Below are 19,493 nucleotides of genomic sequence, written 5' to 3' on the forward strand. Positions count from 1 at the left end.
TATTTAAGATAATATAAATATAAAAGCATTATTATAGTAACAAATAAAATCAGTAGATTATTAGTTCGTCGACTTACAATCAAGGAAGTAATTTCTATTACATTTTGCTTGTAATTAATAATAATATTACTAAACGTATTAATAGTTTATGATTATTATTTTAACAACCCAATGATTTGTTTTAGTAAATTTGTCGGCTATAGGGATTTCAAAATGATCTTTTGAAATAGTATCTCGTGAATGAATTTATATTTCTCAAATTGAAGTTACTTTTACATAATTTGAAATAAGACAAGATATATGATCAATTTATTTAAAAAATATTTTAATTTCAATTTACTCCAGTTTTATATTTTATTGTGATTATGTAAACAAAAAAATTAAAAAATATATTATCTATGTATATTAGATGTACAATCTATTATGTAGCGTTAAATCATTTTTTATTATTTTTATTATTATATTACCTAAATTAAATTTCAAACTAGATATACTATAATTCAATAAAAAACTTGAATAATGAAATGCAATATATACTTTGTTACTCATTGTTGAATTTATCAAATATATATAATTATTTTCTCTTAGTTGTAACAAATAATGTGGCTTCGAATATATCTGCTGGTCTAAATTTTTTGTCATGTATTAGACTTCTTCCTTATTCTTTTAAGATTTTAATAACGAAAGTTAAAAGTATAAATATATTTAAAAATTTAATTAATCATAATTTATTAACTTTTATTACATAAATTTATTTATATATCTAATAATAAATTATAAAAGTGTTTTCGTATTTTTTTACAAAATAGTTACAGGATCAATACGAATTTTTTTTCAAATTTTGAATCTATATATACATATATTCACTTATCAAGTATGAATATAATTTGTACAATTAGTAATGATACATAAACCTCAATTAGATTGTTTACTTAAAATTACATCAATTAAAAATTTGTTAAAATGATTATGATTTTCTCTAATACATGTATAAAATATTTCATATAAATAAATTTAAATTACATAAAACATTGAAAAATAAAATTAAAACTGGGATTTCTGTAGTATACAAAGTATATAAATAAAAATTTATGATAATTTATGATTTAATGTAAATCCAAGATCTCGAGGCATCATATACTCTTTAACTACATTATCTGTAATTTTACTTCTAGCTTCTTGATGTAAGACAGTTATTTTTTGTAATACATCTATTAATTCTTTTTTTAGTTCACCTGTTAGAATTTCACCATTAGAGTAGCCCTTAAAATAGAAATTATAGTTCATTAGAAATTATTAATAAATGATAGAATGTCATTAAAATGCAACATACTCTTCTTAATTGTTCTAATTTCTCATCATCTTCTAAAAAGAATCTTAGCCATTGAAAAGATATATCAATATCACAGTTTCCTCCTAATCGTCTATGCTCTTCAATAGTTGCTTGCCCACCAGAAAATGCATGTTTATTAATTTTATTTTTAATCTGTTTTGGACTATCATTCAGAAATATAGCGGTATTATTATCACTAGCAGACATTTTTGATTTGGAACCTTGTAACGCGGGAAAAAATATAGAATGTAATAATGCAGGTTTCGGATGATTGATTTTGGGTGCTACATCTCTTGTCATTCTGAAATACGGATCTTGATCTATAGCACATGGGATAAGACATGGAACTTTTGTGTTCTTAAAAATAAAAGGAAAAGTACTGGAAAAAGCAGGTGCAGCTTGTGTCGGAGGAAAACTAATTTTTGCAATAGGGTCACTGTCCCCAAATCCAAAAATCCCTTTTATTTGATTAAATGTTATACATTTTTGTATTCTTATCATATTTTGATAAAATGCAGAGTTATTTCCAATATGTTCTAAATTTGAGAAAATGAATGTATTTTCTAATTTAAAGCCACATGCAATAATATCTTTGGCGTTTTCATAAGCCAACCTTATAGCATCTTCAATTTTCAAATTTTTCCAAATAGCTTTCTCATCATCCGTTAATTGAATTACTAGCGGAACGTTAAATATCTCTTGTAACCATTTGCAAAACATAAATGGTACAAGATGCCCTAGGTGCATTGAATTAGAACTGGGTCCTCTTCCAGTATAGAGATAAAATGATTTGCCTTGTTCAAACAAATTTAATATCAGATGCATGTCTCTGTGTGAAAAAAATATTCCTCTACGAAGAAAATAATGAGGTTTGTGTCCAGTAACTTTTTCAAACCTAATAAGTAAATCATCATCTATCGTTGAGCTTCCAAATCGTTCTATAACAAAAATCATTATATTACTTTCAAATTTAACTAATAACTAACAAGATGTTTAAGCTATTTGTGATTTATAATCTTCATATTATAAAACAATCCATTATAAAATAATACGATAAATTTATCTTGAATGAAAAAATTTAATGAAAAAATATTGCCAATATACATGTACATAATTATTACTTATTAATTTTTCATAATCAATTCCGACATCGTTTTGAGTTTCAACATTCCAAGGTGTTACTATATCATCGTTTTTAATCACACCATTCAACACAGAACTTTCAATATGTTTTTCTTCGATACCGATATCTTGAAATGTTTTTCTACAGTCAGACAAATTATTTTCTGAATTATCAGCCATACTTAATCTTTAACGTTATTAATTCATATATTACATGCACATAAGCACGCAACTCGTATTTTATATTAATTTCTTAGGTTATGTCATTATTCCAATAACGACATCTACAAGGACCAGTCGTAAATGAACAAAGTAAATGCCACATTTTATTCTTCTTGCCGGTAGTCATTAATGTCATATTTTGTCAAATTTATCTGCTATATTTTCAATTGTACTCTTAGAAATACTATTTCTTAAATATATTCTTAATTATATTCTCTTGACTTTTTATAATAAAAATAATAAAATGAATTTAATTTAGTAATAGTAATATATAAAAGTGAAATCTAGATAAATATATAATATGAAATATAAAGTGAATAAAGATTTAAATCTAAAAAATGACAAACTTCTTTTATTCTAATTGCATTTTTCTTATAATTCTTTTAAAGTTAATTATTTATTATATAATGCTTAACAATTTTTAGCGCACTGCACATGTACAAAAATAAATACTAAAAGCCAGTAAAATTTAAAAACAAACATTAGAACAACAATATCAAATCAGCATAATTTACTTTAAACGTATTAATATTTTTGAAATCTATTTTAAAATATAACGTAAGCGTTATTCAGAAAATTTATGAAATTCCAAGATCGGTTTTACGAAAAAATAGAAACATGTATTTAAAATAATCATGAAAATGTGTTAACAAGTATGACTTTCTAAGTCTACACCACACATACAACAAATTATTAAATAAATGAAACGATTACCAATTTTTGCTTAATTTTTATTAAATATTTTTTTATTTGTATCGTTTAAATACTATATATATATATATATATATATATATATATATAAACACACACACACACACACACACATATATATAAATTCAAAATGTAAAATTATTAAAATTTATAATTAAATCTGATATAAATAATTGTAGGGTACATATATACATGATCGTGAGAAAAATTTATCATCGGTTGAATTTTGAAAAAAGAATGATTATTGTTATAAATGAAATATTCAAATACATAGTTGTAACACTATTGATCGAGAAAGTTAAATCAATTGTATTTGGCAATAACATAAACAATTCATTTTGTTAGTACTTATTTCGTTATTTAGTTGTATAATATTTTTAGTGTTTCTATTATCTCCATAATGATTACATTATACATTATATTTTTCTTATTATTTATTTTTTAAATAAAAATAAAATTGATTCATATTATTAAATAGATAAGAGAAACGTGTTTAAATTTAATAACATAAAGCTTGATTTAATATTTAGTTTAAAATCAATTATATAAATCAACGATTAATTTAAATATTGATTACGTATAAAAAGTAATATTTCATTCATTTATCGATATTCATTTTGTAATCAATGAACTTTAAATGTCGATAATATGTAGTTTAATATACAGGTAAGAAATATATTTTAAACAAAGATTTACTTTAGTAGTTAAACAATGAATAAATATGTCTCACGAAAATGAACTTTCTGTTGATTGTCCTTCAAGAGTATGTGAAATATTAATTAACAGAATTAGACAGTAATTATAGAAAATTTCTAAGACATTGCAAGTGCTATGACGACAAGTTGTTAAAAAAGAGAAATTTGGGTTATTATTAATGAATATTTAATAATATAAAATTTAATTAAACCTATAAGAATAATTAGCTATGTACATTATAATAGTAAATGCATTAATATGATTGTAAATTTAAATAAATTTATTAAAAGAGTACATTTGTTAGAATTTTATTATTTATTATTATAATTTAATTTATTTAGTAATGCAATTATATACGAATAGAAATTTCAAAACATTATTCAACTGAAATTAATTATATAAAGTAAATATATTTAATTTTATGAATAAAGCTGTATTGGATATGGGTATGTATGAAAGAGAGACAAAAAGATTGTCCACTATTTATACAATTTCCTTATTATTTTAAGATACTTTCTATTCATTTTAACAGTATTTTGTTTGGTTATATATACGTTAATTTTTCCTATTATGACCTTAGATTTCTTCTCATCAGTCATAAGGCATAAAACTTATAAAACAATTTATGAAATACTGTAATATAACATTTTTACATAATTTTGTATAATATTATAAACTATGCAACGCTCATTAAATACACAAGTAACCATTAAAACAAACAGCATTTTTAATTTAACTGAATATACTTTTATCGTCATTTTTGAGACTCTTACAAGTTCGCTATATTTGTTATGTATTTTAAAATACACTTTATAACTTTCTTATATTTCGTCAATATATTAATCATAATTATATCATTTTCTCATATTCATAAATATATACACATTCTTATAATCATAAATATATCACTTTCTTATATTTCGTAAATATATCAGCAATAATTTTATTTCATATTGTATTGACTATAATATACATATATGTACATAGAATTAATAAAAATTTATATTCGGGTTACATTTTTTATTGATAGTAATATAATTACTTTTATTTTATTCGTAAAAAAAAAAACTTTCAAATTATTAAAACTTAATTTGAATAGATAATTGATTTGCCTAAATTTATTATAAACTTAATTAATCATTATATGAAAGAAATATATTATACTCATTACATGAAACAGTAAAATTATTATATTTAATAAAGAAAACTTTATCATCGTTAAACAATCATAAAATCTCATATTATATAAGCTTAATTAAAGAAGTTTTAGTTAACTATTAATTTTTTACATAATTTTGAAATTTAAATATTATGTAAATTATATGCAATAAATCAATATATAAATTTTGGTGTCCCATATAAATACTTATAAAAGAATATTATTGTATTAATATAAATAAGAAATTTAACTGCACTCCGAGATGTTTTTATAAATAATTGATAAATGATGGATAGAAATAAATATAAATAAATTAAATATCATTTTTATATTATATAATAAATGAATCTATTTTTGAAAAATATAATTATTATATTATTCTTAAATAATGTATATTTAGATTAATGATGAATTAATTAGCTGCATATTTGATTAAATTTGAAGCGCCAATTATATACGACTACATATTGTTCAGTAATTTATCATTTCTCATATGTAAAAAGGAAATCCTATCATTAGTTTTCAAAGATTAAGTTTAAACATATCAACGCTAAGTATTAATATAGTATAAGTATAGTACGTCATAGTTTCATTTATATTTTAAAATTAATAAATTGTTAAGTAGTCTTTACATTACTTTTTATGTGTTTAAATCTTCGTATATCGAATACAAGAAGTTTTAGTAGCACATATTGTTACATATTATACATTTATGAAAATATTTTTGAAGTTTTTGAATCTTAATATATTGAATACAGGAAGTTTTACTAGCGTCTATTGTTTGTAACATATTATGTATTTAGAAAAATATGTATTTTCATTCTTTTATTCATCAGATATTTTTAGATTCGTACAATTTAAATATATAATTATTTAAGTATATAAATGCATTAAAAATTTAATTGTCCTCTTATAATTGATGCTAATTATCGATAATTAATTTCAAATTATTATTTGCTTTATTATAATAATATATTTAATTAACATTTTTTATTTGGAAAAAAGAGCAACTATATTTCTTGGTGATAAAAGATAGAAATAATAGTCATTGATTTTTTTATCAGAGTCCATGATTTCTAATGTATTGCGTCTATAATTAAATTTCAATATAAATGCACAAACATAGAGTTTTCGTAAACGATCTTAGACTAACCGAATTTTCTCACATTTCCAAAAGTTGCTTTTATTTTTGATAGAAACATATTTTGAGACTTTCAATAGTACAGTGTTAATCAAATATTTTACAATTTAATTTCGATTACTCTTCTCTTATTTCAATATTTAATTGAATTTTCTTCCTAATATATGTCAGGATTTTAACTTAACTTTTTATAAATAATGAACTAAGTTATTTAAAATATAGAATTCGTATTTTAGGAATAAAAATTTTGTACCTCAAAAGTTTGAAAAAATTAGTTATTCGTTGTTTTATAGTAGGCGTTCAGCTCGATAATTTTTTTTTTTTTTTTTATTTTATTTTAAAATTTTAATATAAAATGTATAATGATAGAAAAAATATAATATAATATGAAAATCATTTGAAATCAAATATACAATTTTTTAAAATTGATTTCGTTGATTTAAAAAATATTTATTACATATAAACTCGTTAATTTCAGTATTTAAATAATTTGTTATCACAGTTTAATTATCGTTAACATATAATTAATATTTTATTTATATTCTGGTCGCATTCAACAAGTTTTATATTTTTCTTCCAAATGAATAATCGTATATATAATACTTACTTAACTCAATATTAATCCGTTTTAAAAATAATTTGTAAATTTCATTTATTATATGATTCCAAACAATGCCCTTTATTTATTTAAATTCATTGGATTATTTAATTAAAATTTTTATTGAAGATACATACTTAGAAATATTTAGGTATTAATTTTTACTAGCATAACATTTTTATTAAATTTCAAATTTTAATTGAACTTAAAAAATTACATGTAGATTCAGCTTAGAAGCTTTTTTATATTTCTCAAAACATATAGGACATTTTATTCAATTTTTAAGGTGTGTTTTCAACATATATATATATATATTTTAATTTTCTTTTAATTATTATTAGATAATAAATATAATTAATATAATATAAGTAATAATATTTTTTAAACATTTTAAAACATATGAATATAGTAACGAAAATAAATGTGAAATCATGCTTTCATTATAAACAAAAAATATTTTACACCTTAATCCATTATACCTATACAAAAAATATTGTTTATTCAAATAAATTGTTTTCTTAGTAATAAATTACTAAAATATTTCTCTCGATTCAATATATTTTTCTAAAAAAATTTAACAATACATAAATTAATACGAAAATAAACTATGGAATACTATACTTATATAAAAGATTTTTAAATATTTATTTCTTAATATATTTTCAATACAATTATGATATAAAACGTAATATAAAACTACAATAAATATATTCTTAATTATTTATTGTAGTACTGCTTTATAAATACATGTTATGTGATAGTTTAAATAAATTTTATATTTCAAGTATAATAAATACAAATAAAAAAATATTGACTTGACAAATATCGACAAATATAATTGATTTTTATATTTGTAATACACATATTAATACTTCGTGATCACTTCTATATATATCTAATAAAAATAAAGTTAAAAAACGAAAAATGTGAATAATGAATAAAATATTTTTTTAGAAAACTTTATATATTTCTGCTCTAGAATTCGCTTTCGTTTAATTAACTTTAGTTAATATTTTATATATATATATATATATATATATATATATATATATATATATATACATATTAAAATTAGGTGATTTGTAATCTATTGGTTAAATTTGTTATAAGAATTTATAAAGAATACTCTAATTATTTGTTAATAGTATTATGTCTTATATTTCATATATTCTTATATTTAATTCACTCGTGTATTTTGCAATATTTTTCCCTTATAATTTAATTAAATATTTGTGCAAAATTGTAGAAGTATAATTGATTTTTACAAAGAATTATGGAAATAGCTCATATAATTTTGATTTAAATAAGTTTAACGATTGACAAAATAAATCAATAATTAAAACAATTCTTAAGTACAATGGCCTTTTTTTTATAAAATTTACTTAATTTTTAAAATTTTATAAATTATTGTAGTTTCATTTATTTTTAGAGTTTCCAATGTTTATTTAATTGTTGTCAAAAAAGAATATCTATTATATACGCTCAACATAATTATCCATACATACAAATTTTAATTATAATTATATAAATATATTACAAAATAAACAATATATACATAAATTTAAATGCAAATATTATGAATACGAAAGTTATCAATATATTAGCACAGTATAATTAATATTTATTCATTAATATATTTCGTATTTATTATTTTCATATTACAGCATATTATATTACATTATGTATGAATATTTATTTAGATATTATTATATTAATTATTAGTATGAATTATATTTAACAATAAAAATTTTGGTTTACGTATAAATAACTATACTAATATAATATAAAATTAATATTATAGTTTTTAAAGTAAAAATTCCATTTTATTTAAAAAAATTATATTATTTAATAGTATATAAATAATTAAATACAATATGATATAAATAAAATATAAAACAATAAAATCTCTGAAATTTCTTGTTGATAAAAATTTACAAATGATGAAATTTTTTCGTTCAATGTATTGTATGGAGAAATTTCAGTGAATTTAATCGATTTATAGTTCTATTCAATATATATATAATAAAATTTATAATTACTAAAGCAACATTGTATGATAATTTTATATTTTTAATAAATAATTTACATTTTGTGACTTTGCTGTTTGTCGTAAGTCAATGTTAATTTAATTTGTCAGTTATAGTAAGTATATTTTTGAGATTTTTAATTGAAATGCTCATCAAACGGCATTTTCAATTCTATTTATATATTTTATGAAAATATTTATTTCTAATAATTTTTTAATTAATTTATTGATATAGAAAGATTCATTTTAATTTAATTTAAATTAACATTAAAAAAAATTGTTAATAAACAATTTAATATATATACGGTTTTAATTAATCATTCTAATAAATTAATAATTCAGACTTTTTAATTATTCAATATAATTATTTTTTAATATTTATTCTTTTTTAAATTATTTGATAATATAATTGATTATAATTTATTAATAATATACTATTATTTGTCTTATATCTCATAATTTATAATAAATTTTAAAAAATTGCTATAACTGTATAATGACCGAATAAAGGAATAATAATAATAGACAAGTATAACACAGTTATGATTTGATTATGTTTTGAAAATAATTTCAATATTTTCTACATTTTAGTATTTTACTATCTTACTGACGCTATGTATACTTGGGTAGAAGTACTGAATCTATTTTAAGCAAAATATATATCTACGGAATGTGAAAAAAAATTGTTGAGATGATAATTACATAAAAATTCAGATTAATATGTAAACATAATTTTTTCTGATATATAAAAATCTACATACATATAGGCATGTGCATAATATATATATATATATATATATATATATATATATATATATACATATATATATATATGTATGTATGTTTGTATGTAGTTTGATAGATGTTACATTTTTAATTGAGTTCGAGTTGAAATATAATTGAAAAATTGAATTTAGACAATAGCAATTAAAAACTATATGATAAGATTTAGTATAGAATATTAATAACAATTTTAAATAAAGTTAGTCGCTGATATTAAAAAATGCTATGATTAGCACTGTTCCGATTAATTATGTTATAGGCTATTTATATATATATTAAATGTATTTATTAGAAACGTAGTTTTATAATAAACGATTTAGTACATATTTTTATTACGTCAATAAAATAAATAAACTTCATGATGTTAAACAGATTGTTTAATTTTAATTTCTTTTCAGCTATTACTTACTTATAACTCTTTAATAAATCTTTACAAAAATATGTCTTTGAAAACCTTTGAATAATTCTGCAATGGTGAAAAAAATATATTTCATTTTCTCAATTTATTACAATATGTATATAAATCTTAATAAAATTATTTTGAGAAATTTTGATTTTTCTGCATAAATTTATTGTAATTGCATAAACAGCAGATTAATTATCTGGTTGTTTCGTAATTCTCATGACTTATTTCTGATAAGCATAAAATTTGTAATACATCCTTACTTGAAGTATATTAATTTTTTCTTATTAATTCATTTTATAATTTTTTTATTATTATTTAAATTATAAAATGTTAGATCATTATTTATTACTTCATAACTTTTAGGATAATTTATGGATATTAAAGTTACTCCATTAGATTTAGATATAATTCTTATCATATTAACACCATATAATATTAAAGTAAAAAAATTAATTGAGAAATATTGAAAAGTTGATGCTCATAATTTATAAGATTATTTTCATTCAAATGATTTGTTTATCATTATATTTATAGTATTGAGTAAAAAAATTATTTGGCATAGTTACAGATATCTACATGATTTTTAATTTTATAATTTATAACAAAATACATTTTATCAAGTTCGATGACGGAGACAGTAATATTTAAAATGCAATATATGAAAATAATGAAATTAAACTTTCACACTTAGGCTACTTTCACTCGGTATGTCAGATACAACAGTAATATCTAGAGAGCTAGACGTATTTACTGGCGTTAATTTTGAATTCTTATATGTTACAGATTTTATTTTTGATCTATTTTGGTATGTGTTTCCATCTAATTTAAGTATTGAACATAATCTCTCACTTTGGTTTTTGTATCGGAATATTGACTCGGTCGATTTACTTTGCATATCTAGCTGTGGGTCATGATATAAATTTACTGGGGATTTTACCATATTTATATTGGATGTAGAACTCCGTGTTATTGGTAAAATTGTTTCTGACGGAAGTTCATCTGTCTCAAAGGATGTAAATATATCTTCTGACTCTGGTAATGAAGGAGCGCTGAAAAAAGATTCATGAAAAGATGAGCTTAGTGCATCAGAGTAAACAAAGGGATCCAAGCAGGTTATATCATTGAGTTCACTGATATTATTGCAAATTTGCAAATTATTTACAGAATAAGATGATGGAAATTGCGAATGTTCTATAACATTAGATAGCATTTCTTGACTTCTGGAAGACTCAGACCATTTAGAATTCGAAGGTTCTTTAGAATTGAATCTAGTGGGTTTGTGTTCTGAAAATATTGGATTAACATGCCTGCTATTCCCTTGAGACTGGTCATAATTATTGCAACTTAAGAGTAAATTGGACAATGTTAAATGATTCGCTGATTCAGATTTTTCCAATGTCGAAAAATTCGGATTAATACTTTGTTGATGAGATTCGTTCATATTGCAATCTTCAATGTTAAATAAAATGGAAGGAATAATTGGATCGGAGTGCCTTGTAGGACTTTTTAAAATTTTTTGCGTCAATTGTGATATTAATGGATTATTTAGATTATCACTGTGAACAAAGTTTTCAGAATAAGTGCTGTTGTCTTCTTCTTGTAATGAATCAAGGGGTAGAGGATCAATTGGACTTGGCGGCTCCGAATGTATTGACGGAATGGTTAGCAAATTAGTGAATCGAGAAGGCTCTAGTACATTTGAGCTAATCATCGAGCCAGAAAATAAGTTAATTGACTCTGAATGTTTTAAAATATCAACATCTTTAGAAGGGGGGAGTAATTTTACCGTTGAATCCATGGATGGATCTAAGTTTATCGATTTTAATTCCCCGGAATACAGCAGATTCGCCAATTTATTTGGTATTATTGTTAAGTGTCTCATAGAAGTTCTTTGATTAGTACTTAATCTAGAATTAGACTTAATTACATCTGGAGTAGGAAGAGAAGTATAGCTTGTTTGCTGGAGTTTCAAGTCTAATGTAGGACTTAATGTTTCGTAATACTTTGCAGCGATTCTCTGACGTGTACGAGTCCAGGAGAAAAGCCGGGTGTGTCGTTCTATATATTGATTTTGTACAATATTCCTTATGATCCCATGATCATTGTACCGTTTATCTATGTTCTGCACAGAGTATCTCTGGTTGTCGAATAATTTCTTATGCGTGGAAAAGATTCTCAAATTATGATCAGAATTTTTTACAGAATCCTTGATGTTCGAATCGGAAAATGATAAAATAGTCGATGATTTTTTTCCGAACATACGGGGATGCTTAAAAATAACGTCATTAATTGATTTTTTATTAACAATAGGACTATCGATACTTAGCATTGGATCAGACATTGTATTTAAATGTATCGCAGCCTTTTTTGTTAAAATTCCATCTGCTTTTAAATTTTGATATGATATAAAACGAGACTGGTGGATTCGGGCAATATTCTTACAAGCTAATCTTTTATGATTGAGTCTTCTAAGATGCCGAATCTTATTGAATGTTGGATCTAACAAATATTTAAAATTTTTAATTTTGTCAATATTATGATTCGAATTGATAACATGATTTCGGTTAATGATGTACTTTGGATCTAGCATTTTTGTGAGATCATGGATATCTTCTTCTACAATATTCAATTGTTTATAACTTTTGAACGAAGATCCCCTATTCATACTTTCTGGCGAAATATCTGCATTTTTGCTAGATACTTCAAGACATCGCTTACTTGAATATATGATACTTTGGCGCTTGGCGGCGAAGCAATTTTCAATAGGTAATCGCCGTTCTGCGTTACTATTAATCACTTCAGCCAATTCGAGATTGGTATTTGATCCTCTTCTCGTTGGCGAGCAACCATATCTGCTTGGCATTACACCGAATAACGTCACTATATCCTCGGTAATTTTGCTCGCAGCGATGCGCATTTCACCGTGATGAAATGCATAAATCCATGGATTTGTACCGCTGTGGGCAAGGATCGGCAGACCCAACCAAACGGTGCAGTCCGAAAGGATATTTGTACCACAAAAAATATCCAGTAGCATGCAAATCTAAAACAAAAGTAAATTTCTAATTTTTATCTAACATTGTCTATATGCGTGCAATTTATATTTGATAATAGATAAATAGATAACTAAATTAATATATACAATTGGCATTAAATATCTATAAAATCTATCGTTTATATTATTAAAAACGATAATGTCATATCTACGCATTTAATTGTTAATATGCAAATTATTAAAATGCAAATTAGTAAAATAAATATATAGTGAGTATTTTTATTTTTTTTTTGCATAATATAATTTAAATTTTGTGATTGATTTAATTAATTAAATTCCATAAGAATATAATACATTGCATTATACGTAAGTAATGTACATTGATATATGATAAAATTATATATTCGAATACTTATTATTAGCTTTGTTTGTATTAATCATTGTACACTATTAATTGTTTTATATTATGAAAAATAAAAAATAAAAAATAAAATATAATTTTCTGTTTACAACGAATCAATGGAATAATAAGCTAAAGCTTTTAATACAAAAGGAATATTTAATAGAGAAGGTATTTTATTGAAGAACACGAATTTGTAATACGTATAATAAATAAAAGAAGTATAATAAAATAAAAAAAGGAAATTAATCTAAATTAGGAATCCGAGATTACTTAAAACATTAAAATAAAACATTCGATGGATTTATTAAGTCCAATGGCGTAATTGAGAACAATGCATATTACGATCACCTCTATGCATGCAACATATATTATTATATATTACCTGGAATGGTACCCATAATATGAAGAATGCACCAACGGTCACGGCAAGAGTCTGGCCATACCGTGGCAAAACCAAAGTCTGCGTCTGATTTCGAAAAGACAGTTCGACCGTATAGATCGCGCGCGCATGAGCTCGCGCCACCAAATAGACATACACATAGCAGCCAAGTAGTATAAAGGCGCTTGGAGCCCACACGGCCAAGAATAGAAAGATTCGCACAGGCGGCATTATAACGCCGTTAAAGCGGCAACTTCCGCTAGAAATACATATGAGATTATGAGTAAATTTTCATCGGATATGATGGTTAAGTAAGATAGGCTATTAATAAAAAAATATGCAATGTTCAGCGTGTCAACTATGATTTATATGTCGTTATTTAATGTTTCATTTGCATTTGAAACGTGTGTATTTGTAAAATGTGTTTGGCAAATTTATAAGACTATAGCATATAAATGGACAAATTATAAATATGGTAATGAAGGAAAGTGTTACCTGTAGACCTGACTAACATCGGCAATTCTGGCATAGATGAGGGGCGAAAGACCGACTGCCGTCGCATATATCCAAAACATCGCGATGTACTTCTCGATACTACTATGAGTAATAATATTTTTATATCTAAGAGGCTGGGCAAGCGAGGTTAATCGATCGACGGCAATTGCCACCGTAACCAATACACTCACGCTGCAGAGAGCAATAAGGATGCAATAGGGCACGACGCAAAGGCTCAACGAGGAAGCCATCGCTCGTGTTCCCGTCTCACTTTTCGAGACATCCGAAAGCTCGAGGTATGTACCAAATGGCATGAATACGCCAACCTGTTGAATCCTTCTGTTTAACATCTTGAAAAGATAAGCAGCTCTGCTTTGTTCATCGAATGAATGGGAATTAGGACGGGGACTGTGGAGTTTAAATGTTCTAACTCTTGATTTAATTAACATTCCGAATGATGAATCGTATGATTTAATCAAGTTTAATTTCAATTGCGTTAGAGTTTATTTCTAGACATTACATTTCTAACACTTATTTATTTACATTATGCTTAATATAATTTTATGTTTTTATAATTTAATATAATTTTTTCTCATATTCGAGTTGATATTCAAGTATATAATTATTAATTTTCTATATTAAAACGGCCAGCCATTAAATGTAATACAAATAATACTATTAATTATTATTTATTTATAATTTATTTATACACGCTCTTATATAATTTATGTGTTTGCATTTTAGTTTTTAATTTTTTGAATAATAAGGCAATTTATGTCGAATATCGAAGCATCGCCATTAATCAATTTGAAAGTAGACTTTGTTTTTACTTTCTAATTACATTGAACTATTGAAGTAGATTAAATTTGTACATAAGGTTTAATAAAATTATAATACTATTGAAATTATCCATAAACGCATAATAAATTATTATATAATTTTTTAATAAATTAAATTAAATTAAAATAAAATGAAATAAAATTTAATAAATTAAATTATTAATAAATAATAGTTAATTAGTTAATCGGCCATTAGTTTATTATATATAATGCACATTATATATTTACACTTGAACATTATTAGCATTTATAAAAATAAAAATTCATTTATATTACAGCATCTACCTATTTATTGTAATTTATAAAATAATACAATTTCAATATTACATTTGATTTATGAAAAACAATTTCTGTTTGATGCATTATAAATAAAACTTTTTTGTAAAACATTTTAAAACTTGACAGGTTTGAAGAATATTATCGAAGTGTGTTTATTTAAATATTAAATAGATATTAAAGGTATAACGGTGAATAATTAATTAAAATTATTTGTTTGATAATTTATATTTTCAGCATATATTTCAATCATTGTATTGTCAATTTGGAAAATTAATTATTAATTATATTAATTTATATTAGAATAATATGTGATTACGGAAATGTAAAAGAATCACTATTAATTTTTAACTTTGTAATATATAATAATCTATAGTCTATAAAAGAAATTTCAGATAAATATATAAACGTATATTCAACACTTTAATTATCCTTAATAGCTCACTATTTTTTATATTATTATAACAGCGAAAACTTTGACTTTTATTAATCAATGCCTGATGATTTACCAATAATTTCTCTCTTCTTCCCTTCATCTTTTACTAAACAATACATTTATATTTAATAACTATTTGGCTGACAAATGGACCAAGGATTCGCATTTATATTGAATGCACGTAAAATATAAATAAGATCTTACCCCAAAGTCACTAACCGCAAGAGATACGAGGAGGCAATTAGAGGCAGTCCTAAGTCGCTTATATCTGTAGAATGCGGCGAGTATTATTGAGTTACATCCTACAGTAATAATTGAAAGAATAAAAACAATCAGGGTGGCGAGGACAATTGGTAAAAGTCCCAGTTCGACTTGTGAATTTACAACCCTCGTTATGCTCGGCTGTAAAGTGCTCATTGAACTCTCGCTTGACATAGACGACATTATTTTCGATACTTCCCTCTAATCCTAGAAGATGGCATTCTGTATTGTATTTATCAATAATTTTATTAAAAATTTCATAATAAATTTCTTTATTATATATCCTAAATTTTTAACAATTTAGCTTAACTTAAACATGACTTTCAGTCGTGATAAACATAAGACTTAGTAAAATTATTAAGATGGATGTGATTAAGAAGCTGGTGATTTTTCGTACAAAATTTAATAATATTATTTGTTTACATATGTATATTTAATTTTATTTACTGTTATAAGTTTTTTGTTCAAGCACACATAATTGTTGCAAATGTTTAAAGTCAGTTCAAGTATGATGAAAAACGACTTTAATCTACATGTTAAGCTTCTCAGTTTCTATTTATATATATATATATATATATATATATATATATATATATATATTAGAAATGTAAATATAATTGATGTATATAATATTTTGACAGGACATACGAATTTTGATATGCAATAAATATGCAGTTTTCAGAAGTCAATATAACGAGATGAAATGATAGGAAATTGATCATTACGTGAAAATTTACAAAATATTTATTAGAGGGAGAACATATTTGTTTATATACTTGTTATATACTAATATCAAATCTCTTTATTTAACTGCTTTTTATAATCTATGTTTGTAAAAATAAAATAAAAGTTTTCAACTGGCTAACCTATTATTTAATTACTTGCAAGTTCGTTTTGCTTCGTTCGATACGTAATAGTCACAGATTTAAATTTAAACCACATAGTCGATCAGAAAATATTGAACATATTACCTTTTTCAGGATTTGAAACCTCACCCTGGGAAACATTGGACCAATGGTACATTTGCCCTTTTCTTAATTTTCTTTGTAATTAACAAAAAATTGTCTAATGAAAATGTTCAGAATTAGCGATTACTTTGATGCATATTAAAGTCAGTTTTCTTTTATATATTCACATCATCTTCCAGTAATTCATCCCCACAGCATTCTACATAAATTATTGGACTTCAATTAAATTACGTTCAAGTCGCATCATTATATTCATATATAAATTGTATATCAATGATAATAAAACCAAGTCGTTCGCCTCTGAAATGTATCGTGAAATGTCTTTTATTAAATTTATTATCGATTGTTCCGGTATATTTTTAATATAAAATTTTACTAACTTATTTGATGATCGAATACAAAATTTACAAATCGTTTCGATTATGATAAAAGAAAATCTAATTGAAAAATATTGTAAGCCTAACTTATATCGTACAATTTACAATTATTCTTACTATTATTCTATAAAAGCTTTTGGATACGCTATATTTAAACTACTCATATTCATATTTTGGTAAATTTCAAAAGTTTTATATCTGATCTTATGTTACATTAAGATTAGTATTTATAATTTATTTCTAGTCGTTAAAAATATACTTACTTATTCAGTTGTTACACCGTTATTATGCCATGCACATCTGTATAAAAAAATCATAACTTGTAAAATAAATATGGAAATTCATCGTTTGGAATAACAAATTCAATAAGTATTGGAATCATATACTTCTCTATGTTTGTATATTTTTTTGGTTGCCTCTAGATACAATGTTTCAAGCTCTTTTTTCTTATTTTTATTATAGCGCATCTTCAGTTCATAATGTTGCTCATTCACATCCTGAAACTTATGAATCTTATATAATTAGTATAATCATAATCATTATATCTTAAATGATTAATAGAATTTTACATTGAGTGCATAAAAATAGTATTTTTATAGTGGTTTAGTAACTTCACTCTAAATGAATTTACAGAATGTTGAAATCGCTGAAAATATTAATTTAGAGTTTGTACAGATTTTCTAAAAATTCAATACAATAAAGAAAATAAAGAAATTAATAACTACAGAAAGGATATTTTCAATACTAGTTGATATATTTTGATTTTGATTATTCATCATTGTAAATCAAAATATAAGTAATTCAAAACAAAAAATGAGATATACAAGAAGTTTGTGTAAATTATTTTTTTTAATTAAAAGGCAATGCAGTATAAAATAACAGCTAAATATAAGATGATGAAAAATAAATTAGCGTCAATTTAATTTGTAAATAAGATGCTTTTCGTTATTTAATTTACATAAATAGTATACAAATAAGAAAATTAATTAAAATAATCATGCCAAAGTTTTTATCAATATTTTTAAATAAGAAAATTAAAATACAATAAAGAGCATAACAATTTTATAGTCTATTTCAATAGAATTTTTACAATAATAAATATAAATATATTAATAATATAAAATTATTAATTACTCAAATGTATGCATTTTTTTATCTTGCTCTTTATTAATTATTTTTTAAAAGATTTTCTTTTTTTTACTTCAATTCTTTATAAATGTCAAACGTCTTTTAATATTTTATTTGATTAATCACTTTTAATAAACAAATTTTTTAAATGTAACATTTAGTGTCGAAATATTTCTCAAAGTATTTAAGAAATTTTTTTAAAGAAATTGCGATAGAATAAACAAAAATATCTATAATACTAATGATATATAATAGAATCGATAACTTATAATGCACTTTCTCTGATATTTGTTGTAATTTTAAATATTCGTCTTTAACATTTGTACGTTAAAATAAAAATAATAAATATTTCCTTATTCTCTTGAAAAATACATTCAATTCAATTATATTAATCAACAATGTGTACATTTATTTAAAAAGTTACTTTACATTTGAAAATATGTTGAAAAGTAATACTTCTCATAAAGAAAAAAGAAACTAATAGTAATATATCCAGCAGCATTGTAATTATTTGTTCAATTGTACTATTGGATTTTTAAAATACCGCATTACTTAGAAGTAACGAAATTTTAATTTAATTTCAATTTTATTTACATTTTTAATTTTGTAACAACTTTTTTTAATACTTTTTTAATCCTTAATTTATTATGCAATTGTTATTATTTTTTTTATTTATATTTCACATTTTTTAATTTAATTTAAAAATGATTCAAAAAATTTTATGAAACCAATGTAAATA

General features: G+C 22.8%; 2 protein-coding genes across 2 annotated transcripts; both read right to left on the bottom strand.

Annotated features, from left to right (window-relative positions):
- Positions 1-1,055: 1,055 nt before the first annotated feature.
- TrpRS (Tryptophanyl-tRNA synthetase) lies at positions 1,056-2,700 on the bottom strand. The gene is made up of 3 exons (XM_011498048.1): positions 2,455-2,700; positions 1,334-2,271; positions 1,056-1,263 (listed from the first exon to the last, which is right to left on the bottom strand). The coding sequence occupies exons 1-3, from the start codon at positions 2,633-2,635 to the stop codon at positions 1,090-1,092; spliced, it is 1,293 nt and encodes a 430-aa protein (XP_011496350.1). The 5' UTR covers positions 2,636-2,700; the 3' UTR covers positions 1,056-1,089.
- An 8,170-nt stretch (positions 2,701-10,870) lies between these two features.
- LOC105361165 (uncharacterized) lies at positions 10,871-17,431 on the bottom strand. The gene is made up of 5 exons (XM_011498273.1): positions 17,253-17,431; positions 16,225-16,488; positions 14,470-14,795; positions 13,978-14,233; positions 10,871-13,240 (listed from the first exon to the last, which is right to left on the bottom strand). The coding sequence occupies exons 2-5, from the start codon at positions 16,462-16,464 to the stop codon at positions 10,871-10,873; spliced, it is 3,192 nt and encodes a 1,063-aa protein (XP_011496575.1). The 5' UTR covers positions 16,465-16,488; positions 17,253-17,431.
- Between the last annotated feature and the right edge of the window lie 2,062 nt (positions 17,432-19,493).

This window comes from Ceratosolen solmsi, unplaced genomic scaffold (assembly GCF_000503995.2).
Source record: "Ceratosolen solmsi marchali unplaced genomic scaffold, CerSol_1.0 scaffold14, whole genome shotgun sequence".
Classification (NCBI taxonomy): Eukaryota; Metazoa; Arthropoda; class Insecta; order Hymenoptera; family Agaonidae; genus Ceratosolen; species Ceratosolen solmsi.